General features: G+C 49.0%; 7 protein-coding genes across 7 annotated transcripts; 4 read left to right on the top strand and 3 right to left on the bottom strand.

Moving 5' to 3' along the window:
- Positions 1–187: 187 nt before the first annotated feature.
- On the bottom strand, positions 188–2,002 carry MYCFIDRAFT_39722 (uncharacterized protein; the record flags this gene model as incomplete). Its single annotated transcript, XM_007924217.1, has 1 exon — positions 188–2,002. A coding segment is annotated over one exon (1,815 nt), but the record flags the coding sequence as incomplete, so codon positions are not given.
- Positions 2,003–3,255: 1,253 nt separating this feature from the next.
- On the bottom strand, positions 3,256–3,768 carry MYCFIDRAFT_82111 (uncharacterized protein; the record flags this gene model as incomplete). The annotated part of the gene is made up of 1 exon (XM_007924640.1): positions 3,256–3,768. The coding sequence occupies one exon, from the start codon at positions 3,766–3,768 to the stop codon at positions 3,256–3,258; it is 513 nt and encodes a 170-aa protein (XP_007922831.1).
- A 10,387-nt stretch (positions 3,769–14,155) lies between these two features.
- On the top strand, positions 14,156–14,429 carry MYCFIDRAFT_9987 (uncharacterized protein; the record flags this gene model as incomplete). Its single annotated transcript, XM_007924117.1, has 2 exons — positions 14,156–14,217; positions 14,324–14,429. Coding segments are annotated over 2 exons (168 nt in total), but the record flags the coding sequence as incomplete, so codon positions are not given.
- A 1,610-nt stretch (positions 14,430–16,039) lies between these two features.
- Positions 16,040–18,224, top strand: MYCFIDRAFT_88295 (g-protein beta subunit-like protein). The gene is made up of 5 exons (XM_007925362.1): positions 16,040–16,463; positions 16,532–17,244; positions 17,297–17,386; positions 17,443–17,562; positions 17,621–18,224. The coding sequence occupies exons 1-5, from the start codon at positions 16,349–16,351 to the stop codon at positions 17,636–17,638; spliced, it is 1,056 nt and encodes a 351-aa protein (XP_007923553.1). The 5' UTR covers positions 16,040–16,348; the 3' UTR covers positions 17,639–18,224.
- A 640-nt stretch (positions 18,225–18,864) lies between these two features.
- Positions 18,865–19,738, top strand: MYCFIDRAFT_100992 (uncharacterized protein; the record flags this gene model as incomplete). Its single annotated transcript, XM_007925361.1, has 2 exons — positions 18,865–19,458; positions 19,508–19,738. Coding segments are annotated over 2 exons (825 nt in total), but the record flags the coding sequence as incomplete, so codon positions are not given.
- Positions 19,739–21,036: 1,298 nt separating this feature from the next.
- Positions 21,037–23,883, top strand: MYCFIDRAFT_161761 (uncharacterized protein). The gene is made up of 4 exons (XM_007925360.1): positions 21,037–21,369; positions 21,449–21,618; positions 21,700–21,997; positions 22,048–23,883. Exons 1-4 carry the CDS (start codon positions 21,109–21,111, stop codon positions 23,785–23,787), a joined length of 2,469 nt encoding a protein of 822 aa, XP_007923551.1. The 5' UTR covers positions 21,037–21,108; the 3' UTR covers positions 23,788–23,883.
- A 546-nt stretch (positions 23,884–24,429) lies between these two features.
- MYCFIDRAFT_88293 (uncharacterized protein) lies at positions 24,430–26,443 on the bottom strand (the record flags this gene model as incomplete). The annotated part of the gene is made up of 4 exons (XM_007925359.1): positions 24,430–24,724; positions 24,786–26,096; positions 26,171–26,348; positions 26,423–26,443. 4 exons carry the CDS (start codon positions 26,441–26,443, stop codon positions 24,651–24,653), a joined length of 1,584 nt encoding a protein of 527 aa, XP_007923550.1. The 3' UTR covers positions 24,430–24,650.
- Positions 26,444–26,448: the final 5 nt, after the last annotated feature.

Here is a 26,448-nt window from a genome sequence, read left to right as displayed (position 1 = left end):
CTAAGCAGTCAATAGACGAGAGATGAAGAGCTTTATAATTACTCTTACCTGCGCCTCTCAACTCCAGCTTAGCGTAACAGGCTACAAAAGCGACGCGGACCGCGTGGTCGCGCTATCGAGAAACGGAGAGACTGCGGTTCCGACTACGTAGCATCGCCATTCGGGTAGAGCTCGACTACGCGGATCATTACGAAGAAGGCTTTCCCTCTCTCGCCATATACTCTTTCAAACTCGGCACCAGCTCAGTCTTCATAATCTTGCCCGTAGCATTAAGAGGAAAACTTTCCAACCCCAACTGCTCCAATCCCACCACATGCCCCAAAGCATATTCCTCGCCAAACTTCTCTACAACCTCCTTCTTCACATCCTCCTCACTCTTCCCGCTCCCCTCCAAATCCTTGACGACAGCCACAGGAACTTGTCCCAAAACTTCATCTGGCCAAGCTAAGACGGAAGTATATGAGCCAGTGAATTTCTCAATGCAACTTTCCAAAGCTGCAGGCGTGATTGGAATTCCAGATCTTTTGATTATATCCTTGATCCTGCCCAGGATGTAAAAAACTCCGTGACCATTGATTATGGCGAGGTCGCCGGTTCTGAACCATCGTAGTCCTTCATCGTCAGTGTAGAATGAAGTATCCTCATTGATATGATTCAGATAATGTCTCACGTTACTTTCACATCGCACACAAAGTTCACCTGGTTCATTCCTTCTCAAAACTTTTCCCGCTTCGGGGTCACGGATTCGAAGACGAGCGCCTGGAGCAATTTTTCCCAAAGGAGCGATTGAGTCGGCGAAGTAGGGAAGTTGGTCTGGTTTCTTGTCCCACCATACCCAAGAGAAGACTCCGCCGCCTTCGGTCATGCCGTGACCTACTGCGAGTTTGGCATGGGGGAATGCGGTTTGAGTTTTTATGAGGAGATCGCGGGTTATCATATCGCCGCCTTGCATTATGTCTTCGACGCTTGACATGTCTGATGTGGCGAAATCCGGGTGTGCGACCAAAGCGTGGAGGAGAGCTGGAATGAAAAGCATAAAGGTTACGCGGTGAGTTTCAATTGCTGAGATCCAGCCTTTCATGCCTTGGCTTGGATCAGGTAGAATTGCCGCTCCACCCATCTTCCAGAGGGCGAGGTGAATCGTTGGGGCGATGATTCGGAAATTTGCTGTGGCGGCGAGTGCTCGTGAAGATGAGGTGAAGCGTCGTGGTCCCCAATCCTGAGTTTCTAGTACGTGACAAATCGATCCAACGTGGCGAGGACAGCCTTTGGGGTTACCGGAGGACGTACCTGACGTGAACATTATAAGGGCTGGACGGTCGGGGTCGGCTTCCAAAGCAGAAGACTCGAGTTTTTGAGTGTCGATTGGATGGCTGGCACCACTTTGAACTAGCTCGGGCAGAGATATCCACGGCGAGTTGGGAATGCCATCGAGTTGGATCTTGGCTTTAGGCGATCTGCTTCCCTGGCTCTTCAGAGCTTCTTCGACAGCATTGGCACTTTCGGAGTCCGCAACAATGATTACATCTGGTTGGATCTGGGACATGAAATTTAGGAGCTCTGCACGGCGTGGCTTGGTCGTTGCGCCAGGATCCAGCGAAGACAAAGTGACCCGAAGCAGACTCATCGTCCACAACACGAGTTGCCACTCGACACGATTCGGAACCAAGGTAACGACTCTCATGCCTGGCTCAACGCCAAGAGCCATCAATCCAGTACAGACCTTCAGAGATGCGGCGTGTAGTTGCTTGTAGGTCCATACCAGACAACCCGGACTGCCATTTGCCATGCTGCTATCTGCCGAGCTTCGCGATATTTCCGTCAGATCTGCCAGGTGATCATAAGCTTGGAATGTGCTAACGACCGCTGCTCCATCGGGGTTCGTCTTCAGGCCGTTCTGAATGTACGCGAATATGGATGCCTTGATTTGGACTGGTTCGCTCTCAATGTCTGCGAGTCGTTCCTTGAGCATGTCTCTTTGCATATTGAGTTTTCTTTGCAATTGATGGCACAGCCGTAATGAACAATAATTTGGAGAAAGAGAAGATACCTATATAAACACTTTCAAAGCGAAGGGGGTCTGATCACGCCCTAAGAATACTACATGACTGATCAGCTGTTAACCTCAGCTTCTACTTCTCTTACAAAGCTGGAAATGATAGCCTTGAAGGCGGAACGAAGGACGTCTTGCGCATACGTCAGCACATGGGGCGAGGGACTGAGACCGCCTGTAGTCCAATAAAAGACATTGGCTTGGCGGGGTGCTCAGTTCGTCTGCGCTAGAGCTTATTACTCAGATGCCGGCGGTGTGGACAATCTGAGTATTTAGCTCATGATGAGCATCCAACGAAGACCGATGTACACCTGCTTGTGTATGTGTATTTACTTTTAGACAGAATCATAAATTCGCTCCCCAGCTTACGGGAAACTGCTGGCGACGCCCCATCTTCGAGGCGCTGAAGATCATCAAAATTGTGGAGTGATCGATCTTGCGCTGTCGCGAGACAAATCATTGATTGATTGACATACTTACTCAGATAGAGCTGGATTCGGCCTGTGTGAGACAGATTTGCAGAGGCTTGCCACGTGCTGAGCTTTCCAGACGGAATGGTAGAGACGGAACTCATTGGAAGGCCGATTCGGAGGCTGCATCGTGAGCTTCATGTACGAGATATCATGGCCAGAGTTGACTGTGTCTAAATGAACCGAATGTGATGTATGACACGTTGAGGGTGTTTGAGTAGTTCGCCGATTCTCGAGTGCCGGTCCATTGCTGAAGCTTCATGTACTGGTGAGTCCCGCGGAAACAGATCTGTGCAGATAACTCATGCAATATCTGGAAGTCTAGAGCGCTCTTCGGATATGATGACGTTCTGCACTGATCACTATTCAAGCAAACATGAAGGCCTGAAGATGATGTTGCGGCACTTGACGGAGGTCCTGCATCGAGTCAGCCAGGGTCGGTCTGCTGTCAGACGTCTGAGGTGAAATATGTGTTTTTCGTAGTTGTCAGATCTTTTGCGTATACGGTAAAGGTGTGTCCTCATGGTTTTGTAGGACAGCTCCAATATTTAGAGATCATCATGCGAAGAATGATTTACGAAACGACTTACCGAGAGCTCGAGTCCCTCATTGAAGATCCGAAGTGCTATTCGAGTGGATCGAGGTATAGGTTAATATCACTGGGTCGTGCGACGTAGCTGCGCTGTTGTGTGCTTCGTTGGTTGTCGTGGGAAGAGGCCGTCCTGCCACTGCTCAACCTTCCTCATCATCCTCGAATGTAAGCTTGACTGGCTTTGCCTTCTTGACTTTCTTTGCCGTTGTTCTCATGGAGTCCTGCGCGGCCGCACCACCAGCTTCCTCGTCGTTGCCGATCACCTTCGCAGCCTTGCGCTTCTTCTGTGCCGTGCCGTCTGTAACACTGGCCTCGGTGCGTCGAGTGCTCGCATTGCTGTCCGGAAGAGCTCCAGATGCCTTTGGCTCTGTGCTAGGATCGAGCTCTCCTTTGATGCTTGACGTGTCTTGTACTTCGTTTGCGGCTTCCTGGGACATCTCCTCGAGTTGCGCTTTGGACACGGTCTCTCCGCTGTCGTCTACGACAGTGGGACCATCATCATCGTCTGGATTTTTGGTTCTTTTCGCACGAGCGATGGGTCGCTCGTGGCGATCAGTGTCGCCACGTCCGGCCTTTTGCTCATGGAGACGTTGCAGAAATGGTGGCAATGACGAGTCGTAGCTCAGATCCTTCGACTTAATCTTGTCAGACATGATCCTCGACGAAGGTAATAACGTTGTCTATTGAAGCCAAAGCGCAGCGCAGCACAACTTCTCAACGGGCGCGACTATTCGTAAATCAGCCCCGGCTATTCATAAATCAGTGATCCGATCGCGGAGGAGGCCTAAGGCAAATTTGTTAGTCATCTCCTCCACCGCTAGATAGCCATTTTCCACCTCACTGTCGCTATTGTATACACCTCACTGTCGCCATTCTGTCGCCGCCCTTTTGTACCTAATATTGGCTATATTGTTGAGCCCTTCTGCGCAGCTGCAAACCGAGGCCGCCGCCGCCGCCGCCGCCGCTCTGTCTCCTAAGCTGTATAATCTAAGAAAGCGCTAGTTTCAAGAGATGTGTGGTAAGAGGCTGCGGCCGGTATAAGAGCCGAAGCTAGGTAACCTCGGAGGCCTTAGATTGTAGATCGAGACAGTATGTAGACCTAAGGATATAGAAGGCTACGAATACTTCTATAGTATTAATCGGCGCTATTTAAAGCAGTTTCTCTTAGATTTCTAAGAAGATATAGCGGAAAGCGAGCGCTCGTATTACTAGCGGTATGTTAGCTTCGAGTATAAGGCTAGATACGATAGTCTCGATACCTAGTTAACTAGTAAGCTAGATAATAGTTTTAAGACACTAAACCTAATACTACCGTTTCTTAATAATTTGCTAGCGTAGTACGAGGCAGGCTATACTACTATTCGTTTTATACTACGCGGCGTACGTAGCGAGAGGTTGCCGCCGCTGTTATTGCCGCTAAGCAGTAATAATAGTAAAGAATATAGTAGTAGTAGTAACGGCGGTAGTAAAGGCGGTAGTAAAGGCGGTGCTAGCGGGGTTAGTTAGTAAGAACAACCTCCTTTAGAAATCGAGACTCCTTCTTAACTAGTCTATAACTTTAGTAACAACGACGAATATAGTAACTAGAGCGAGTTAGAAGCTAAGGCCTATAAACCTAGAGTATACGCAACTATCGAGAACCCCGAAAACTAGGTGTTTAATAGTATTATTAATGCTAAAGAATATATAGAAACGTTCGCTTTAGAGAAGGGGTTTAAGACGAAGAAGCAAGGTAACCGACTTAATATAGACTATATTCTATAGACCTTCTAGCGCCGCTATACTAGGTATTTAATACCTACTGTTCGATAGGCTAAGAGAGACAAATTAGAAGAGCGAAGGCGTCTTAATCTAATAGTAAAGCAGCGTAAAGGCCGCTCGAAGTTATACGATTGCCCTTAGTCTATAACGATAACTGCTAAGGACTCGACTAACCCTAATAATAGCTAATAGACCGTTACGTTTAATAGCAATAACTATAACTATCTAGTAGTTAATCTAATAGTATTAGCTAACTACCGACGGCGTTACCGTACTACCGAGATTGTCTAAGAGATACTTAATCTACGAGCCGCTAGTGCTTCTAATCGACAGATTAAGACGGCTATTAAGGCTCGTTTCTCGAGCAGAGGGCTGAATTTAGTAGTCGTACTAGCTACTTTACAAGACATCTTAAATACCTAGCAAAAGGCTAAGAAATTAAGACTCGCTAGCAAGTTAGTAGTAGATAAAACGATCGAGGACCTCCTATAATAGAACTACTTTGTACGGAAGGCCGTCGGCACTAGACTAAGCGGTAAGCGACGGCTAGAATAGCTATATTTCTCGTACCCTAAGATAATTAATATCTATAAGAATTGTCCGGATATTATAGTTATAGATTGCACCTACAAGACTAACGATTATAGTATACCGCTACTTGTAATCGCCTTACTTAATCAATTCAACTAGACCTTCCCTTTAGCGCTTATGTTTATACCTAGATAGGCTACTAAACAGTATTTAGTAGCTATTAGCTATATATAGGAGTTGCTATCGGAATACGGCGTAGAAGAGCCTTGCCTCGTTATCTACGACCGTAATAGGGCATTAATAAAGGCCTTAGTAAGCGACTAGCTTTACCTGCGTACTTAGCTCTACCGCTAGTATATTTGTAAAGGGCTACGCCTTAGGTAGAAAGCGCTAGCCTTAGGCATTCGGCCTGCGCGACTCTAACCTACTACTTAGCGCTTAGCGTACTATACAAAACTATTCGGATTTACGTAGATAGACTTAGCTCTTTATCGAACCTATTAAGTCTTATATCTAGCATCTGCGTACGCGTTGCTTACCCGTAATATTAGGTTCGATCTTTAATATAGGAAACGCTAAGGTTTATTAGGAACCCGAGCAAGATAGCTAGGGGAACGCTGCCTCTACCGTACTAGAGATAACTAGGGACGAGATTTATCGTGCCTTCGAGAGTCTCTATACTAGATAGTAGACGATAGAAGCCTAGCTATAGGCTACTCGTTCCGCGCTCTAATAAGCGGAAGCGTCTCGCTAGCCCGGGCCTCCCGAAGCTAGTTTAGTACGAGACTAGTCTACGAACGAGATCCTAAAGGGACTACTAGAAACTCTCTCGGCTTCCGGCTAAAATATAACGGCATCCCGCGAGTAGAAACTACTATCGTAGGATAGGAAAGCCGAGTCGTTCCGGGACTACCTACTACGACTAAGGAGTTCGTACCGAGTTCGTTCCGGGCTAAAACTAAAGCTCTCCGAAGATTACTACTAGGACACTGTATACGATACCCTGCTGGTAAAGGAACGCGCTAGGATACGCTACTTCTAGGAAAGAGGAAGCCTTACGAAAGGAAAGGACCCCGAAGCTTTCTTCTAGTAACTCGAGGACGTCTTCGCGGATAGTAACGAAGCTATAAAGGCGCTAGAGCAACTCTAAGCCCTAAGGCACTCTTAAGGACAACCTTAGTACGACTACTAGCTAGAATTCGACGGCCTCCTACTAAGCGTAGGCGGAGACCGTTAGACAGACGATACGAAAATTGGTTATTTAAAGAACACCTTCTCGAACGCGGCTAAGACCTATACTACCGCCGTACTAAAGATTAAAGATTACTATCTCTATACGGAGGAGGTCGAGCGGATTATAACGAACCTCGAGTCGACAGATTAGTTTAAATAAGCTACGAAACGCTAGTAAGAAAGGAAGAAAGAAGTAGCGAGTCCTACGGTCGTTATTCCCCCCTATATAGCCCCTACGGCGAACCTAAAGGTCGACTCTAATAGAGACGTAGTTATAAATCCCGCTTAAACTAACGCTTCCCGTAGAAAGAACCGCGGAGCCTAACAATCGACAGCGGGGAAACCTAGGGCTAAATAGGTCGACTCTATAGAAAGAGAGAAGCGTAAGGAGAAAAGACTCTACTTCCGCTACGGAGCGAGCGGATACTATATTCGAGATTGCCCGTACGCCCCGCCGGCTTAGCCTACTAAGATTAGTATCGCCTCCGTATAACCTATTCTAGAGGATATAGAAGAATAGTCGGACTTAAGCAGTTCCGACTCGGGAAAAGAGTAACTTCTACTCGTAGTTAGGAGTCGGGAGTAGATAGAGTACGGGTAAAGAAATAGGAAGAAGTTAAAAAGGACATAAACGGGAATCTTATATATACCGATATAGTCCTCGAAAATAACGTCGGAACTTCTACTCTTATCGACGAAGGATGCTAGTATTACGCTATAATTAATACAGGCCTAGCTAAAGGCCTCGGACTTAGCTATATTAGCCGTAAGTCCCGAGAAGTAAAAGGAGCGTCTACGGCAATATAAGACGCGAAAATTGTAGGAGTCGTCGCCTTCCGGATAGAAATTAACGGATTCTAATAGACGGTATACGCTTACGTCGTACCGGGATTAGCTTTTCCCCTTATCCTAGGGAACCTATAGAAGATATATAATAAGGTCCGGACTACGCCTAAAAAACGATAGTACTACTACGGGAGGGCTCGGTATTAGATTAAAGAAGGGCGCTATTACCGCGAGGTCGATACGAACGGGAATATCGCTACGATTAACGCCGTAAGAAGCCTACTTGCCGCGACAATTGCCGAGGATATTAAAAAGGCCCTAAAGACGAAGGAATACCCGACGATCGAGGAGCTAAAAAAGAAGCTACTCCTAGAGGTTCGCGATATAGCCGCGCTATTTTGTTAAAGGGAAGCCGATAAGTTAGCGCCCTATCGCCCTAGTATCGACTATACGATAGAACTCTAGGAGAAACTAGACGGATCCTAGCCTTAACTCCCTTAGGGTCCGCTCTATAGTATATCGAAACAAGAACTCTTAGTCTTGCGGAAGTCGCTAGACGAGCTCCTAAAGAAGGGGTTTATAAGACCGGCGAACTCCGAAGCGGCGGCGCCTATACTATTCGTTAAGAAGCCCGGGGGAGGACTGCGGTTCTACTACGACTATAGGGCGCTTAACGCTCTAACGAAGTAAGACAGATACCCCTTCCTACTAATCCTAGACACTATAAGGAACCTAACGGAGGCCCGGTAGTTAACTAAGGTTAACGTAGTCTCGGCCTTTTATAAGATTAGAATAGCAAAAGGATACGAGTATAAGACGGCCTTCCGGACGAGGCTAGGCTCGTTCGAATAGCTAGTATGCCCGTTTAGTTTGTCCGGAGCCCCGGCTATATTTTAACGGTATATTAACACTCTCCTATAGGAGTATCTAGACGACTTCGCGTCGGTATATATAGACGACGTAGTTATCTACTCGAGCGGGTCGAGGGAAGACTATTTCCGTAAGGTAAGAGCAGTACTTAAGAAGCTTTAGGACGGAGGCCTTTACCTCGATATTAAAAAGAGCGAATTCGCCTAGAAAAAGATTAAGTACCTAGGGTTTATCGTCTACGCTAACGGAGGAGGAGTGTTAGCCGACCCCGAAAAGATAGAAGCCGTACGAAAATAGGTAGCACCTAAGACCTAAAAGGAAGTTCGTCGTTTCTTAGGATTTACGAACTACTACCGCATATTCGTACCGAACTATTCTAAGATCTCCGCGCTATTAACTACGCTTACTAGTAAGGGAACCCTGTTCGCTTAGGGAGAAGAATAGGATAAAGCGTTCGAGACGCTAAAGGACAAATTCTGCCGCGCCCCGGTACTTGCCTAGTAGAACCCGTCCCTCTCTATCTTCCTTAAGACGGATTATAGCGGGTTCGCGATTAGGGGCGCCCTTATCTAAGAAAAGGCGGGAGTCCGCCGACCGGTAGGCTTCTTTTCGAAGAAACTAAACAAGGCGGAGATTAATTACGATATCTACGATAAGGAAATGCTCGCAGTCGTATCTAGTATTAAGTTTTAGGACTCCGAGCTAAAATTATATAGCCCCTTTACGATTTAGACGGACTATAAGAACCTAGAATACTTTATAGTAAAGCGCTAGCTATCCGAAAGACAGATCCGATAGTAGGAAGAACTAGCGAAGTACTAGTTTACCTTAGTCTACCGGCCGGGAATCGAAGCTATCCTACCGGATACCTTATTAAGGAGAGAATAAGATACGTTAGGCTAAGACGATAAGCTTTCGAGGTTCCGGAGATTCTTAGAACCGGACCTCTCTCTAAACTAGCCGGAAAACGTCTAGATTTCTAGTACTACTATCCGTAGCTTCCCGCGTATAACGAAGGCGATCCCGTTATCCCTACTCGCGAACGAAACAGAGCCCGCGTAGCCTTCGCCGGAAAGCGCTAAACTATTCTAGGACCTAGAGATAAACGATATATAGAAGAGTATTATCGAGAAAGATACGGTATACTAGACGGTAGTACGAAAAATCCGTAAGGGAGGCAGAACATTATAACCGGAAATTAAAGCAAAAATTTAGATCGGGGATTATATAATAGACCCTAAGGGGTTCCTTCGCTACCGCGGCAAGCTCTAGGTTCTAGAAGCCCTAGCGACGACGGAAACCGAATATAAAGATATAGGGGCCGAGGAACTATAGTAGGATATACTACGTACGAAGATTATCTAGTCGATCTACGACTCGCCGCTCTACGGCTATCCCGGCCGGGATTCTACTGCTTCTATACTAGGTCGCGACTTTTACTAGCCGCTATAGTCGAAGCAGGTACGGCAATTCCTACGGAACTGCAACTATTATAAACGTAATAAGGTATAGAGGGAATACAAACACGGCCTCCTAAAACCCCTACCGGTACCCGACCGTTTCTTCTAGGAAATCTCGATAGACTTTATAACTAACCTACCGGAGTTAGATAGGAACCGGTATCTATAGGTAATTAAAGACCGCCTAAGCAAATAGATCGCCCTTATCGGTACTCCCTCTATAAAAGTAGAGGAATGCGCGGTTTTGTTCCTAAAATACTAGGTTAGGTATTACGGACTTCCTCGTACTATTACTAGCGATAGAGGTACGAATTAGACGAGCACTTTCTAGAGGGAGATATATCGACTGCTCGGCGTAAAGCAGAGGTTAAGCTCCGCCTACTACCTATAAACCGACGGAGGTCCGGAGCGCGCAAACTAGGACGTATAAGCTTACCTATAGAACTATATTAACTAGATACAGTCCGATTGGAACTAATAGCTTCCTACGGTAGAACTAGCGTTTAACGGGAGACACTAAGCGGGGTTAGGAATAAGCTCTTTCTTCGCGACTTACGGTTATAAATCTACCTCCCCCGTTACGTTAGAGGAGGACTCCGCTATCGATAGATAGCTAACCGCGGCGAAACGGGTAGAGGAGTTCGTAAATAAGATTAAGCAGATCTTAGATCTGTACTAAGTATAGATAGCGGAAGCCGTATAGAAATAAGAGGATATCGCGAACAAGACTAGAACTCTAGCGCTAGTATATCGTATCGGAGACAAGGTCTAGCTCGACCTAAGGAATTACTAGACCGGCAGACTAAAGAAGAGCCTCGACTCGAAGCACGCTAAGTATACGGTAGAAGAGGTATTATCGCCTGTCTTAGTACAACTCTCGGGAATACCTAGCAATATTTACCCGGTATTCTATACCGACCTTCTAAGACTTGCGAGCTAGGACCCCCTTCTAGGGTAGGTAACCGACGACGAATAGCCGGACCCTATCTTAATCGAGACGTATAAAGAGTAGTAGGTCGAAGAAATCCTATATGCCCGAAAAAAGAAGTAAGGCCGCGGGCGAGAAGCACTCGTAAAATAGAGCGGATACTATAAACCTACGTAGGAACCCCTAGACTATATCGCGGATACCTCCGCGCTAGACGACTTCGAAGCGAAATATAGACAAATCGAGGAGAACGACGGGCCTCTAGGAGATTAGGAGAAGAGAGGAAAACGGAAGAAATAACGCGGCAACCTAGAGTTTTTCCGCGGAATAACGGGTTTATAGATTCTAGGGACTTTTGCTAACTTCTAGAGTTTAGATTTTCTTACTAACTTATTAGACTTAGAATTACTAGAACACTAGAGAAGGGAAACATAATTTAGAGCTAGGAAGAATTTTATTTAGGTATTTATAAGTAAGTATCGGGTCTCCGCCCGAAATTAGAAGGTTACCTTAGGACTATAAAAAAAAAATAATAATAATATATCCGAAGCTACCTAGAAACCCCTAGAAAACCCCCGGAAACCTTTACTCCTCTAGCGGACCTAGACGATTATTGCCGAGATAGAGGGCGGTCGGAACGCTACTAAAAAAGAGAGGTTAGCGAGAGAAAGTCGAAGGGTAGCGAGGAACTTACGTCTAAGTCTATTAAGCTACGATATTAGCGACGGTGTTCGTTACCTCCGAGGCGATAGCGCTAAAACAAACGGTTAGCGAGGGTTTTATCGCGAGGAATAGAGAATCTTACTTAGACAACAACCCCTACGGCTAGAGAGACTTAAGGGCTTTCTAGGCCTTAAGAACCTTAAGAAGCTCGGAGTGCTTCTCGGCGACATTAGCGCGGGTCGCGCGGATATAGCTAGCGTAGGCTACGTAGGCTATTTAAGGACTAAATAGTTAGCGAGAGATTTAATACGGGAATCGCGATAACTTATAGTAGGGCGTAGGCAATCCTCTTACGAGCGTAATTAGCGTAAGCCCTCGAGCTAGCGGGCTTAAGAAAGTTAGCGGACCCTACGACGAATCGGACAAGAACCTTATAGATTAGTCGGCGTAGTCTTCGCCGGAGTTGTAGCAACTAATATAGTAGATTCGACGAGCTATCTAGGACAAGTTAATTTTACGAAGGGAACCGAGGAGGAAGGGGAGGGACTTACGGTATTAGTAGTAGTAGTAGTAGTAGTAGAGGTATATATAGAAAAAGAAGAAGAAGAAGAAGAAGAGGGAAATATTAATACTTATAGAAAGCGATACGGAAGTAAAGGTCGCGAAAGTAACGGAAGGCGCGAGTGTAAGTAAGGCGCGTTTTAGGAAGGGGTAAATAGGTAAAAGAGCGCGGTTTAGTAGTCGCGAAGAAAGTTATAGCCCTTAAAGCCTAGGATACGGCAACTCCGACCGGAAAGCAGCGGAAACCCCGATCGCGAAGGAGGAAACTACGAGCGCGTTACTCTAGAGAAGCTTAGATAAGTGCAGATCTAATAGTTAAAGTAATAGCGATAGAAACTACGGGGGGCTTTCTATCCCCGCTAAGGAAGGGGAGGAGGACGGGGATAATATAAAGGGCTACGCCCTAAGTAGAAAGCGCTAGCCTTAGGTATTCGGCCTACGCGACTCTAACCTACTACTTAGCGCTTAGCGCACCGCATAAAACTATTCGGATTCACGTAGATAGACTTAGCTCTTTATCGAACCTATTAAGTCTTATATCTAGTATCTACGTACGCGTTACTTACCCGTAACAATATTAAACGCGTAGTAGAAGCTAATGCGAAGGCCTTCCTTAGTACCGGACTACCTAATCTATCGATAAGGCGTAGGCTATTAAGTCTAGCGGTATAGGACTTTATAGACCTATTTAACGCTGCTATTAACTCTTAGTCTATTAACTCGTTTACTAGCAACTATAGGCGCCTTAAGGAGGGCAAGATTGCCGCTAGCAATAGTAAACTAGCTCGTAACTACTCGGACAACGAGGCGTAGCATAGACTAGCTTAATACGTAGCGGACACTTAGTAGATCTATCGAGAACAGTATATTAAATACTAGACCGACAGAATACGCTATGTTAGCAATATAATAACGTTACCTATTAAGGGTTGCTATGCTAGTATTAAGGCATAGTTAACGACCTATAGAAACGATATCTATAGCTTTGTTAACCGGATAGTGCCCTATTTCTACTATTAGATTAACCGCTATAAGGTAATAGTTAGACTCGAGATTATACGACTAGTAATAGTATTCTTTAACGACCCCTTTTATACTAAAGTTGTTAGCTATATTAGCACCTTCGCTCTACGTAAGGCGGCTAATAGAAGGGCACTTATACGCGCTAAGATTAAGAAGCGGAAGTTAGAAGGTTATTCGCTATTAGTCTGTTTATAGTATTATCGAAGGGTTTATAGGTTAAATTATATATACTAGATGCTAATACTTAAAGAGTCTGTAACCGGCATTCTTACTATTAGTATATTTAAGAAGCACTAGCGGATACTAAGGACTAATTACAATAGCAACGAGACTAGCACTTACCGCACCTTAGAGCTACTAAAGCGGATTAATAAGCGGCTTATACGGTCGACTCGCCGTAAGGCAACTAGACCTAAGCTTATTAAACAAGCCGCTAAGGCTACTAAGGCTATAGACTAGCAAGAAGCGATAAGATAGGCTAAGCCTAGAAGGCCTATTCTACCTCTACTACTACTAGCACTACGGCAACCTTTACGTAAGGATTGTATATATAAAACGGCCTATAAGAGGTGCAAGTGCGTTAAAGACAATATAGACTGCTACGTAGGCTACTATAAGCATAGGCTATGCGATAGAAACCTAGTATCTACTTACTTACCTACGTAGGAAAGACTTCCGCTACCTCTAAGAACTCCGCTAGTACCTATAGCGCTAGTAGGTATCTTAGGCTATACTAATTTAGTATAGCAGGAGCTATACGTTAATGCGAGGGTAGTAGAACCTCATTTGCTAGGCAGATAGTATACCTAGAGCAGTTAAGATTAGCTCTAGGGTCTAATTCTATATCTATTATTTACCTAATTCCTCTTTCCTACGTTATAATTCTACTTAGCAGCTAGCATAGGCATTAGAAGTCTCTATGCGATATTATACTGTGTAGATTACTAACAATGTGGTCTCACCGAGACCGGAGCGGCCCTGGGTCCGTTGATTTATGAATAGCCGGGGCTGATTTACGAATAGTCGCGCCCCTTCTCAACGAGACTGTGTCGCCAAGCATTCGGAAGTCGGAATTGCTGCTCGGCTCTTGCCGACACACCTGCGAATTTGGCGCTGGCCAAACTTCGAGCATCAGCAACACGAAAAGTACACCCAGCGCTCGACACCGCCGACAACTGCACAAACGCTTGCCACGACAACCAACGAAGCAACAGTACCGCAGCCATGGCACATGATTCAGTGTGGTATTCGCGCCCGCGCACCTACGGCAAGGGTGCTAGAGCTTGGTAGGTGGAAGAAGGACTATGATGGACCGAGACCTTGATGGAGGGCATCTTCACGAAATCTCGGTCTTCATTTGGCACGCAGAGTTGAGGGCTGACTGAATTATAGCCGTGTCTGCACCCACAAGGCTGGTCTCATCCGCAAGTATGGCTTGAACATCTGCCGTCAATGCTTCCGTGAGAAGTCCAACGACATCGGCTTCACCAAGGTCAGGAATATGAGGACTGCGATGGCTCCGCAGCGGCTAATGTCTGATAGCACCGGTAAATGCGCTTTCACGACGGGATTGTGGCGATGGCGAGACAAGCATAGGAAGGAAGTCATGGCAATGATATTCCGAGCGACAGCATGCATGTGGATATCAGGCTAGGCGTTCTATCAGGCGGCGGGTGCACGATATGGCAGTCGAGGATATATCGAAGCTTGCTCGAATTCTGCAGCTCAGAATGACACGAAATCACAAATGACCGCGAGCACGCTTCGCCGTCTCGTCCAAATCTCGAGCCCACACATTTCATTACTGGGTCCTGAAAAGCTCTTTTCGGGCTCTTCTCTTAGATGGAAGGACTCGCTCGATCCTGACCTACAGCCTGGCTACGGAGAGTGAGCAGTGCGCGCTCCACGTTGACAAGACTGCTGCCGACTACTCGAACTGTACAATTGTGTCGTGCATCGCAGTGAATTCCCCGAATGCTGGCCAGGTGGTGCAGGCTCCTGAAGGAATGGCAGAATGGACTTTGAGGCTATAGTGTCGCCCACGCTTTGAATAATGCGGCCACAATACGACCCAAGGTGAGCACAATTTCACAAGACGAGAAAGCGAAATATATCAGTACAGCTCAGCCACAGTCATGGATGTTCATCGCTATGATGTCTTCGACCCAACAAGATGTCCCGATTGTTCTGGGCGGACATGTCGCAACAACCAGGGAGCGTGAATTGCCAACAGAGGCCGCGGTCTCAAATTACCAAATGACAGCACATCGCGCTCCGGTACCTAAAGCTTGAGTCTCAAAAAGGTATCTGCAGGGAATGCATTTAAATACATGCACGATTCCCTGTGCCTGGTGTAGGCGTCTGCTACTTGTTTCGCTCGTTGCGACAGGTGGTGATAGCGTGGCTTGCAGCAAGACGTGGAGTGATTCACAGCATTTTATTGAGTGATCGGCCAGGCAAATTCGAGCACTCGAGCAGTTCCCAAAAGTACTTGCAGATTGACTGGACGCGAGCACCCATCGCATAATACCATGTTCCTTGCAGCAAGGGTTAGGGTCGTAAGCCACCACTTTTGCGACGCGCGAACAGAGCAGCAGGTTCGGCAGCACTACTCCGCCGTATGCACAGGCAGCTGTGCAGCAGAAGGTGAGGAGCGATGGTAGTCTTGGAGTGGTGATAATCAATTGGGTATATAGCGGCTCAAAGTGGTGCATGCGCTCGTCAATTTCGCTGCGCTGCATACTGGTCGTCACTGCAGATCGGCCTCATTTCTTCCCGAGTCAGCATTTGCCATTTGTCTCGTCAGCACTGCTCTCGTCGCACGCGCTGGCCGAAGGGCAAGGCGCAAGCTCGATGCCAGACAGTCATCAATTGCGCCCACGCGTGCCGGACATCATCGTCACGGCCAGACTGCACGACAGCACGGGCAGAGTTGTTGTCGTCGAAGCAAGCAAGCAAGCAAGCAACAAACTCTGGTGTCGACGGGAGCCCCAAAGAAATTAGAGTCAACACTGAGGAGGCTAGCGCGCATTGGCACGGACTCGCCGCTTCCTCTGGCAGAAGCAGAGGCAGGGTTGGCTCTTTCACCAACCTCCGAACGACACGGCACTGGGAGCACTGCTGTCGTCGACTCCAACACACATCACCACCGCTGCCACGCTGCTGCTGCCCTCGACGTGACGCGCTCCGCCCCGCCCCGCCGCCGTTTGCCAGTCCGCTCGTTCCCTCTCCAGTCGCACGCACGCCTCGCACTTTCCCGTTTGCGGCGCGGTGCCCGCCCAGCCGCCAGCAAGCTTCGCCCTGGTTCCCCAATTGCAGCACGACCACTCCTTGCGCTGTCCGCCTCTTCTCTGCCACACAACACACACCTGGCTGCCGAGCTGAAACCCATCGCGAGCGTCGTCGCTCTCAGACGACATGGCGGACGCGAGCGCTGAGTCCATTCAGCAGAAGATCCAAATAGCGCGGAGGGACGCGGAGGCGCTCAAGGACCGGATAAAGCGCAAGAAGGATGAGCTCGCAGACACCACACGTGAGTCCAATGCCTCCTGATTCCGCTCTACCATGTATGTATGTGGCTACTAACACACCTCCTGACAGTGCGCGATGTTGCGCGGCAACGCACCGAACAGCTCCCACGACTGGCCATGAAGACCAAGCGCACCCTCAAAGGTCACTTGGCCAAGATTTACGCGATGCACTGGTCGACCGATCGAAGACATCTCGTGTCCGCTTCGCAGGACGGCAAGCTCATCATTTGGGATGCCTACACTACCAATAAGGTGCACGCCATTCCCTTGCGATCATCGTGGGTCATGACTTGCGCATATTCTCCTAGCGGCAACTACGTCGCATGCGGTGGCTTGGACAACATTTGCTCCATCTATAATCTATCAGCCAGAGAAGGCCCCACCCGGGTGGCTCGTGAGCTCAGCGGTCACTCTGGCTATCTCTCGTGCTGTCGCTTCATTAATGACCGGCGCATCCTGACATCGTCTGGAGACATGACTTGTGTGCTCTGGGACATTGAGACCGGTCAGAAGATTACAGAATTTGCAGACCACTTGGGAGACGTCATGAGTCTGAGCATAAATCCGCTGGATAACAACCAGTTTGTGTCTGGCGCTTGTGATGCATTCGCTAAGCTTTGGGACATTCGACAACAGAAGTGCACCCAGACTTTCGCCGCCCACGACTCTGATATCAATGCGATCCAGTTCTTCCCCAACGGCAATGCGTTCGGCACTGGTTCTGACGATGCGTCCTGCCGTCTATTTGATATCCGCGCAGACCGCGAACTCCAGGCATATACAGTATGTCCTAACACAAACCAGCGTCGCTGGTAACAATTGCTAACTTTCGCAGATCGGAGAACCTGTCTGTGGTATCACATCCGTCGCCTTCTCGGTGTCAGGAAGGTTGCTCTTTGCTGGTTACGATGATTTTGAATGCAAGGTTCGTACAGTGCATCTGATCGTGTGACGCACGACCGTTTCTGACACTCTCCCTAGGTCTGGGACGTACTCCGGGGCGAGAGAGTTGGCACTCTGCAAGGCCATGACAATCGTGTCAGTTGTCTGGGCGTCAGTAACGATGCCATGTCATTATGCACAGGCTCTTGGGATTCAATGGTACGTGTCATCGTTTCCACCATGGTTTTGGATCACAATCGCTGACGACTTTGTTTAGCTTCGCGTTTGGGCATGATCCACATTATTGTCGCAGCGTGCATGTCCAGCAGAAGACAGGCCCTGAGCGACGCCGTCTCCAACCTTTCCAACACTGCTCCGCTGTCTGTCTGGACTCTCCCTTCACGAACGGGCCGCACACCGCAATGACCAACCTCGATGTCGAGAGCAGACGGCGCTTCTGTATGATGCGAAATGCGAGTTCAGCCACAAGTACTGAGCCGTGCAAACGACATTTCCATCATTGGTGCAACGTATTCAGAAAATCGGCGCACGAAATGACGAACTTCCTACTACAATGCCCGGCAGGGCAACATCTTTCTTCAAATCAGTCAGCTTGCGTATGGTACTGCGGACGGGCAGAGCACGGGGGCTCTGAGCCCAGACGTAGTTCTTGGGGTCTTGTATCAGGCGGCAGGATCTTCTTTTGTATCAGCTGGCAGCATGTCCCGGTGTTTCTAGTAGCTGTAAGGGACAACTCCAAGCAAAAAGGATTCAAAAGCTGGGCTCTTTTCACGGCATCTAAGCGTCTTGTATTATTCTCGTTACCTAGAGACCCCAAAGTGTTGGACGGGAGGAAGGGAATTGGCACTATCATAACACCCACGATCATCCTGTCTCTCCGTCCTTGTCCGACGCTGCGTGCTTGGTTTAATATCCCGACCACGCGGTAAATTTGCCCCTGACGGTGTTGGTTGATGCACGCATCTGCATCCGCCGTCACAAACTCATTTCTGCTGCCGGGCATGTTGTGATGAACAGTGGTGGCGAGTTGTGCAATCTTTATGAAATGCGTGATCTGAGATGTCGAACGTTCAACGGCAGTTTTCGGCAGTACAGTATACGTAGATTGAAGTGCCAAATGACAGGCGTCTCCATACTATTCCGCAGCTCTATAAGGGCTAGTAAGGTTTCGCTCGAGACCTCACATGCTTGGATGGCCTGCCAAGTTGCCAACACGGTAACGCCTGAGTCGCACCATTGATGAGCCTTTCCGCTATTGGCGAGGCAGCGGTGTGCCGACGTCGAGGATTGGGGGATCACTGTGTTTAGGCTTGGGGAGAGCATGTCCGTATCTCGATCCCAGCACCGGAGCCCGCACGTTGTACACCCGAACTGAACCAAGAGAAGACCTGCCCTGCACCTGCCGTCGAAGTCAAAACCCACGATAAGGCTGTTCGCTTCGAATCACAAGGTCGCTCGATTTCAGCGGCAGTGCAAGCACTTGCCATAGCAGGAAACATGTCGGCCGCCCGAGATGAATTCACTGGATTGATGAGGGACAAGGAGAGGAGATCGACGCACCCGGAAGACGACCATGCCGATGATGCGCAGTCATTCCTCAATCTATCTGACGATGACGACGATGCGACACCGCCTGCTTCGCGTGTCGACCCTCCGCGCCCGTCGATGAGCAGCGTGAGGAGCACGATACCATCCACACGCTATGGCGCCAATACCGGACCAAAGGGCGTCATCTCGGATGCCCAGGACTACCGCGACTCGCAGCGCTCGCAGCGGATATCTATGCGCAGCACGACCAGCTTGACGGCGCAGACCTCGTTGATGACTGTTAAGGGCAATCACCCCATTGAAAAGCTTGATGAAGAAGATGAGCTCGAGAACGGCGAAGAAGACGACAACGCCTTTATGAAGAAGTGGAGGCAAAGCCGGCTGAAGGAGCTGCAGAGCGGCGTGAGAGACAGCACTATCCACAAAAACAACCGGAACAGAAGGCTATACGGAGCCCTGACAATGGTCGATCCCGATGCATACCTAGACGCTGTGGAGAACTCTCCGCCGGATACGGTAGTATTCGTGTACATCTACGACGACGACGTAAGTGACTGCTGGCGCCACTCGCAAGATACGTGCTGACACTCGGCAGTCTCAAGTCAGCGATCTTTTCGAGAACTGCATTCGGACGCTGGCTGGCAAACATCAAGACACTCGTTTCATCAGACTGCACTTCGCAGATGCACAAATGGAGCCGGCCGGTGTGCCGGCCGTCATTGCCTATCGGGGCGGCGAAAAGTTCGCAGGCCTTGTGCCACTGATTAACGAGCTGCCTGATGATGCTGAACTCAGCGCGAACACGCTAGAGGCGGTTCTGAAGCGGTATGTGGTCACATCTCTGGTCAGTTTTAGATACTTGCTCATTTCTTTCGCAGGCATCAAATCCTTCGCTGAATGGGCGAGCCACGATGGTCGTCTGTCAGTCAATATGTTGTCGTGTCCCTGCATTGGTGTTCCTTTAGCCCTGACCCACCGCTTGTCGCGCCTGGCATCCTGCACTGCTCAGTCGGGTCTGTGTGAACAACCTACTTTCGAGTCTTCGACATGCACTCTCCTGCATCCATCTTCATCGCGCATGCCATGGCACCTCAAGGCTCATACCGGGAAGAACACGTCGATACTGCTGGTATATTACATGACAGCTCACATGCGCCCAATCGGCAGAGCTGCTGATTGCTACTTATGATCACCAACACAGGGCTGCGTTCGAGAGCGCCCTCAGTGCAGTACTAGGTAGCGAGGGCACGCTCCGAGCTTCTCGCGCCGGCGGTCGCCTGATGTTGGTTCTGTTGCCAGGTGCATTTCCTGAGGCTTGCAAGCAGGTTACAAGGATCATGACACGGTTTGGGAAGCTTGGAAGTCCGAGAACAACAAGGCTGAGACCGCTGGGGAAGGAAGTCTCTAATCCGTCAAATGAGACTCCAGCGGAGTCCTGGCCCCGACTTGGCTGTCGAGCTGAGTGGCTGCTCAATATGTTCTGGCCTTGGCTGATTTCTGTAGAAAAGCAAGATAGCAGAATGGCTGTCGCCATGGAGTACCACAGCCACTGCAGCTAATGATAGTACCTCTCCCTCAGCATACGTGCGCCTTGGTCATTTTTTCGTACTCGTGCTTATGTTCTTCGAATACGAGATGTAGGTGGCGATGACTGTCAATCACATGCAAGTTCAAGCTTCGCTCCTGTCAATTGTCCAAAACACGCCAGCAAGCAAGAAATGCCGGGAAGATGTTCTGACCGTCTTTCAACAAGCAAAATTGGTCCCTCAATCAACGGTGAATGACAGAAGTGGTACATGGAACACCAAGTTACACAGTGCCCGCCAAATCTTGGCATCTGGGCTGGCCAACTTCGGCTTTCAACAGCCCTGCCTGGCGATGCCAACACAATCATCACTCGGCATCGAATTGGGCTAATGTCAGTATCTTGAGCAGTCGCCTGATTCAGTCTACTTATCCACACGCCGCGACGGCGACTGAGCGCTCATCATGTCTTTTCTCTTCGATAAAATCAAAGAATCCGTCAAGGACGTTGAGACCAGAATCAAAACAGCCACGGACAAGCCAACACACTCTCACACTCACAAGACCGAGGAGTGCTCCGATGGAGACAGCCATCATCTTCATCGCTTCCAATCGTTCGCCCCACAGAGAGAAGGCAACGAGGTGAAGTGGTATGTTGATGGCTGCAGCTACATGTGGGCCGTTTCGCTCGCATTGGAACATGCCCAGCACTCCATCTGGATCCTTGATTGGTGGCTCAGTCCAGAATTGTATCTGAGAAGGCCTCCGGCGAAGCATGAGCAGTATCGACTTGACAAGCTTTTATTTGCGGCTGCCAATCGAGGCGTTCAAGTCAACATCATTGTGTACAAGGAAGTGACGCAGGCTCTAACACTGTCGTCAAGTCATACGAAACATTGGCTGGAGGATCATGATTCGACTGGCAACATCAAGGTGAGAAACGCGTTGTTGATACGCCCATTTTACTGTAGACAGCATAGGCGCCTTTTAAGATTGGCTGACACAAATCCAGGTCTTCCGTCATCCAGACCATTTACCTGACAAACAGACTCTAGCTTCGAGTTTTATCTCAAGCATAAAGCAATCAGGACTGAGTGCCAGCAAGCTCGCTCAGCTTCCAGGAGATGCTCTTAGGGGAATCTACGGCATGAGCGAGGACTCGATCCTATACTGGGCCCACCAGTGAGTCCTTCTAGCTCAGCGTCAGATGCGACCGTATCTGGCTTTTCTCAAAAGATGAATGCTTATACTGACGTCAAATAGTGAGAAGCTGTGCCTCATAGATGGCCATGTAGCGTTCATGGGTGGCCTAGATCTCTGCTACGGTCGATGGGATACCAATCAACACTCTATTGCCGATGCCCACCCGACTGATCTAAACCGTATCGTCTTTCCAGGTCAAGACTACAATAATGCTCGAATCATGGATTTCTCCGATGTGCAGCACTGGGAGAACAACAAACTGGACCGGAAGTACAACAGCAGGATGGGATGGTCAGATGTCGCTCTATGTGCCAAGGGCCCCGTCGTTGAGGATCTCAAGGCCCACTTTGTGCAAAGAGTAAGCTCAATCATTTTACAGATTATCACATTCACTGATCACGCCGAAAGTGGAACTTCATTTACTTTGAAAAGTACGATGTGCGTAAACAAGCACGATACCAACCCCTCGTATACCATGCTGCACGCGCAGGTATCATTGGTCACCCTTACGAGGAGGACGCAGATGGCGAGCCTCGCGGCGAAGGCCAGTATCACGGCTTCCGTCAACGCATGAGAGAGCAATACGAAAGCGGCCGAGCACGATTAGAAGAGGGTCGCGATCGCCTGATTTACGGTTCAGCAGACTATCCTAGCGGCCCACTTGGAGGGACACAATGTCAGATCGCTCGCTCATGCGCGAAATGGAGCCACGGAGTAGCTCTGGAGCATTCCATTGCAAATGCTTCCATTGAAACGATCAAGAACTCTCAGCATTTTGTCTACATGGAGAACCAATTCTTCATCACAGCCACCGGCGATAAGCAGAAACCGGTCAAGAATCTGGTTGGCGCTGCAATCGTGGAACGCTGTCTTCGCGCGGCCGGGAACAACGAGGATTGGCACATGATCATCAATATACCCAGTGTGCCTGCCTTCGCTGGAGACCTCAAGGACGACGCTGCTCTGGGAACCAGAGCTATCATGGAATTTCAATATTTCAGTATTTGCAGAGGAGGTCACAGTATCATGGAAGAGATCGCAAGGGCAGGCGTGGATCCGATGCAATACATCAGATTCTATAATCTCAGAAGCTACGACCGGATCAACACTAGCGCGGCTATGTCAAAGGTCGAGCAACAAGCTGGAGTCTCGTACGACCAGGCCCGTATGGGTTATGACCAACAGTACGCGCACACGCTCGACTCACAGCAATACAATCAAGAGTATTCGAACCCTCAGGATAATTCAAATGCATACGATCGATATCAGCAAGCCGCTGATCAAGTCTACGGGGATTCGAACAATCAGCTTGCCACTGGTCGCTGGGACAGTGTTGCAGAATGCTATATGCTCAACGGACCCGATCTCGGGTCAATACCATGGGAGGGTGAGCCCGAGGCAGAGATGGACGCATATGTGTCAGAGGAGCTCTACATTCACAGCAAGCTCCTCATTGCAGATGATAGGATAGTCATCTGCGGAAGTGCCAACATGAACGACCGGTCACAGCTAGGAGACCACGACTCGGAAATCGCCATGATTATTGAAGATCCGCAGCAGATTGACTCCTACATGGCTGGCCGACCGTGGAAGGCATCGCTATTCGCTGCTAGTCTCCGGCGCCAGATCTTCCGGAAACACTTGGGCTTGCTTGCTCCTCAAGACATCGAGCGACCGGACGCCAACTACTTCCCAGTCGGACATGCAAATATCTATGATTGGGGCAGTCGTGAAGATCTTGCAGTAGCTGATCCCATGTCAGAATCATTCATGAATCTGTGGAAGCACACTGCTGCAACCAATACCAACGTGTTCCGCAAGATCTTCCATCCTGTTCCCGATGACACGGTCAAGAATTGGAGCGAGTACGATGACTTCTATGAGCGTTACTTCAAAGCCGAGGATAAAGCAAAGGGAGGGAAAGGCAACAATGCTGAAACTCCAGATCAGAAGCCAGGGTTTTGGAAGTGGGGACATGTCGTGAAGGAGGAGTTTAGTCCAGGTGCGCAAGGAGTCTTGGAGATGAAGGATTTGCTTTCCACAGTCAAGGGCAATCTGGTCGAGATGCCATTGCTCTTTTTGAAGGACGAGGATATCGCCAAGGAAGGCTTGGGCCTCAATGCGCTTACTGAGGAGGTGTATACATGAGCATCCGGTGACAGGACGGTTACGATCAACGAGAAATACGCACATGAGATGTCACGCACACTATCGATTGCAGAAACAGCGACGTTCTTGTCTCTGAAATCAGCAAGTCATCATTATATGGCACGTTTGAAGCTCGATGAAAGGTGCGCCTTCTAAACCATCATCACATCGTACACGCCGGAGGAAGTGATTGTGTCAAAAGACGCCGGAGTCACCCTCACAATGAATATGTGAATGAGCATGTGCAACCGTTCAACTTACCTCTTTCTTCGTGTGGAAGCGGTCTATCAGCTGGTACGCGGTCGTATCCCACAGATCTCGATAAAGATCGCGTTCTGGGCCAGGACATTGAGACCATCGTTTCTCTGGTGCAGGGCAACTTGGCCCAGAGAACCGCGAGAGACGTGGTGGCAGATTAATTCCTGTGCCGTGCCAGCGAGCCCTTCCGTATTTTATTATTTCATGTCATAGCCCAAGACGAGGATGTACAGCTGAGATAGTCGTCGTGTCGGAGACGGCAGTACCAGTGCCGTCTACACACCCTCGCACGGAGCGAGCATTAGGTATCTTCTGCCCATTGCTCCTAAGCATCAGCAGTAAAAGTTCGAGATATGAGCAGCGTTTGACCATGGGACGGACTCGCTCGTCCCGAAGTGCATTCTCAAGCAATGACTCTATGGGCTCCTACTGTGTATCGAAGATTTCAAAGTCGCTACTCACACACTTTCTACCTTAACGCCTCGGTATCCTGTCTATAAGTCTTCCTTGACCACATTTCACAAACCCGTATCAAAAATCCACGCCCGTTGTGCATTGGGCGGATGCTCGTTCGGAGTACAAAACTGGAAAGAAGTGGTTCAAGCTTACTCTCGTGAGACGTCACGACCGAAGATGTATGATTTCAGCCAGTCCATAATGACAAGGACGCGGTTGCGCGCTGGAGAATGGTCAGCTTTTGAACGAAAATGACAAACTCGAGGGCCGAATGGTGGACTTACTGCTGAAGCACATGCTCAAGTAGGCACTTCGCCAGAACAGATACGTGAGCTGACCACCAGAAGCCAAGTTTCCGGTCAGCCAGGAGATATCAGCGACAGCCTTCTCGCTGCCAATGTAGGCAAGCGAGCCCTGGTGCGAGTATTCGAATGGTCCCATCTGCTTGACACGACGCAGGCGCTTTTGCAGGTCCTTAATCTCGCCAAAGATCTTATCGCGAGCTTCCTGATTGGGCGCTTTGCCTTGCTCTTCGGAAAGCGCGGAGAGCTTGCCTTCAATCTCCTCAGTCTTAGCCATCTGGTTGAAGAGGCGAGCGAGGAAGGCACCCTCCTGCGAGGCGACTTGTGCGGTTGGCGCATAGTTGGCTACAGCGCAATCACCCACGGCCCAGACGTTGTCGGTGCCCTTCACCACGAGATACTCGTTCACAGCGAGACCACGTCGGGAATCCTTCTGAGCCGGAATCTGATTGATGAGGTCCTTAACAAGGGGGCGAACAGCGTTGCCAGTGGCCCAAACAAGCAGTCCGTACGGGATCTTTTCCAGCTGCTTCCTGCCACTTGAGTCGGTGAACTCGGCTTCGATATATGTTGGCGTGACGTTCTTGACCATGGTCTTGGTTCGGATCTCGATAGTCTCCTCCTTGAAGGTCTTCTCAGTGTAATCGATCAAAGACTTGGAGAACATGGGCAGCACAGATGGAAGAGCTTCAACAAGGGTGACATGGAAGTTGTCCTGGATCTCTGGGATCCATTTCTTGAGATCCTGCTCGAAGAAGTCCTGAAGCTCACCAGCGAATTCGACACCGGTTGGACCACCACCAACAACAACCATGTGCAGCAGACGCTTGCGCTCCTCCGGTGACTGATCCTTGAATGTAGCAGTCTCACAGCAGTCCATAATTCGCTTTCTGATCTTTTGAGCGTCACCGACCTCTTTCAAGAAACAGCTGTTCTCGCGGACACCTGGGATGCCGAAGGTTGCATTCTCAGCGCCCACTCCAACAACCAGCATATCGAATGGAACCTCATTAGATGAAACAGTGCCTTTGATTTCGGAGTCATCGCTGATGTATACGACGCGCTTCTCGTAGTCGATCTTGGTGGCTTCAGCTTCGTAGTATTTGACAGAGGTGTGCTTGTGGCGGAGGAAATTGCGAATTGGTTCCATGATGGACCGGTGCTCGATGGTACCCGTCGTACATGATGGCAGGAGAGGTGTGAACAAGAAATAGTTGCGTGGCGAAATGACGACGACGTTGTAGTTTTGGGTATCGAGCTTCTTCAAGAGTGAGACAGAGCCCCAACCAGTTCCTAACATCAGTCAATAAATAGCCATTGAACATCATGTGGATGCTCAAAGTATAGCATGGCTTGAAGGAGCATACCAAGCACCACGAGAGTCTTCTTATTTGGGTCTGGCGGGTGTTGTTCCTCGGGGTAACGATCTTGATAGATGTTGTATCCCGTGTATATCAGGCCTCCGATGAGCAACACATAGGTGATGCGCCACGTCCATCTGAAGAAGCCAGCGCGCTTTTTCTTCACCTGCGGCTTGCCGGGAAGCTGGTCGGCATAGCCTCTTCGCAGTTGTTGTCGGTCGAGTCGAACGGCTTGCTGTTGCGGATTCTTGGCCGCACGGATGGCATTGGATGGCGCATGCTGG

Source organism: Pseudocercospora fijiensis (genome assembly GCF_000340215.1).
Source record: "Pseudocercospora fijiensis CIRAD86 unplaced genomic scaffold MYCFIscaffold_2, whole genome shotgun sequence".
NCBI lineage: Eukaryota > Fungi > Ascomycota > Dothideomycetes > Mycosphaerellales > Mycosphaerellaceae > Pseudocercospora > Pseudocercospora fijiensis.
This window is presented reverse-complemented; position numbering and strand designations above follow the sequence as displayed.

What these genes read in the sequence shown, in the direction of transcription:
- MYCFIDRAFT_88295 (XM_007925362.1), top strand. Translation starts at nt 16,349, where the DNA reads ATGGCGGACGCGAGCGCTGAGTCCATTCAGCAGAAGATCCAAATAGCG. An exon ending in TGAGCTCGCAGACACCACAC is followed by an intron (nt 16,464 to 16,531) that starts GTGAGTCCAATG and finishes ACCTCCTGACAG; the next exon opens with TGCGCGATGTTGCGCGGCAA. An exon ending in ACGATGATTTTGAATGCAAG is followed by an intron (nt 17,387 to 17,442) that starts GTTCGTACAGTG and finishes CACTCTCCCTAG; the next exon opens with GTCTGGGACGTACTCCGGGG.
- MYCFIDRAFT_161761 (XM_007925360.1), top strand. Translation starts at nt 21,109, where the DNA reads ATGTGGGCCGTTTCGCTCGCATTGGAACATGCCCAGCACTCCATCTGG. An exon ending in ATCCTATACTGGGCCCACCA is followed by an intron (nt 21,619 to 21,699) that starts GTGAGTCCTTCT and finishes GACGTCAAATAG; the next exon opens with TGAGAAGCTGTGCCTCATAG. An exon ending in AGGCCCACTTTGTGCAAAGA is followed by an intron (nt 21,998 to 22,047) that starts GTAAGCTCAATC and finishes TCACGCCGAAAG; the next exon opens with TGGAACTTCATTTACTTTGA.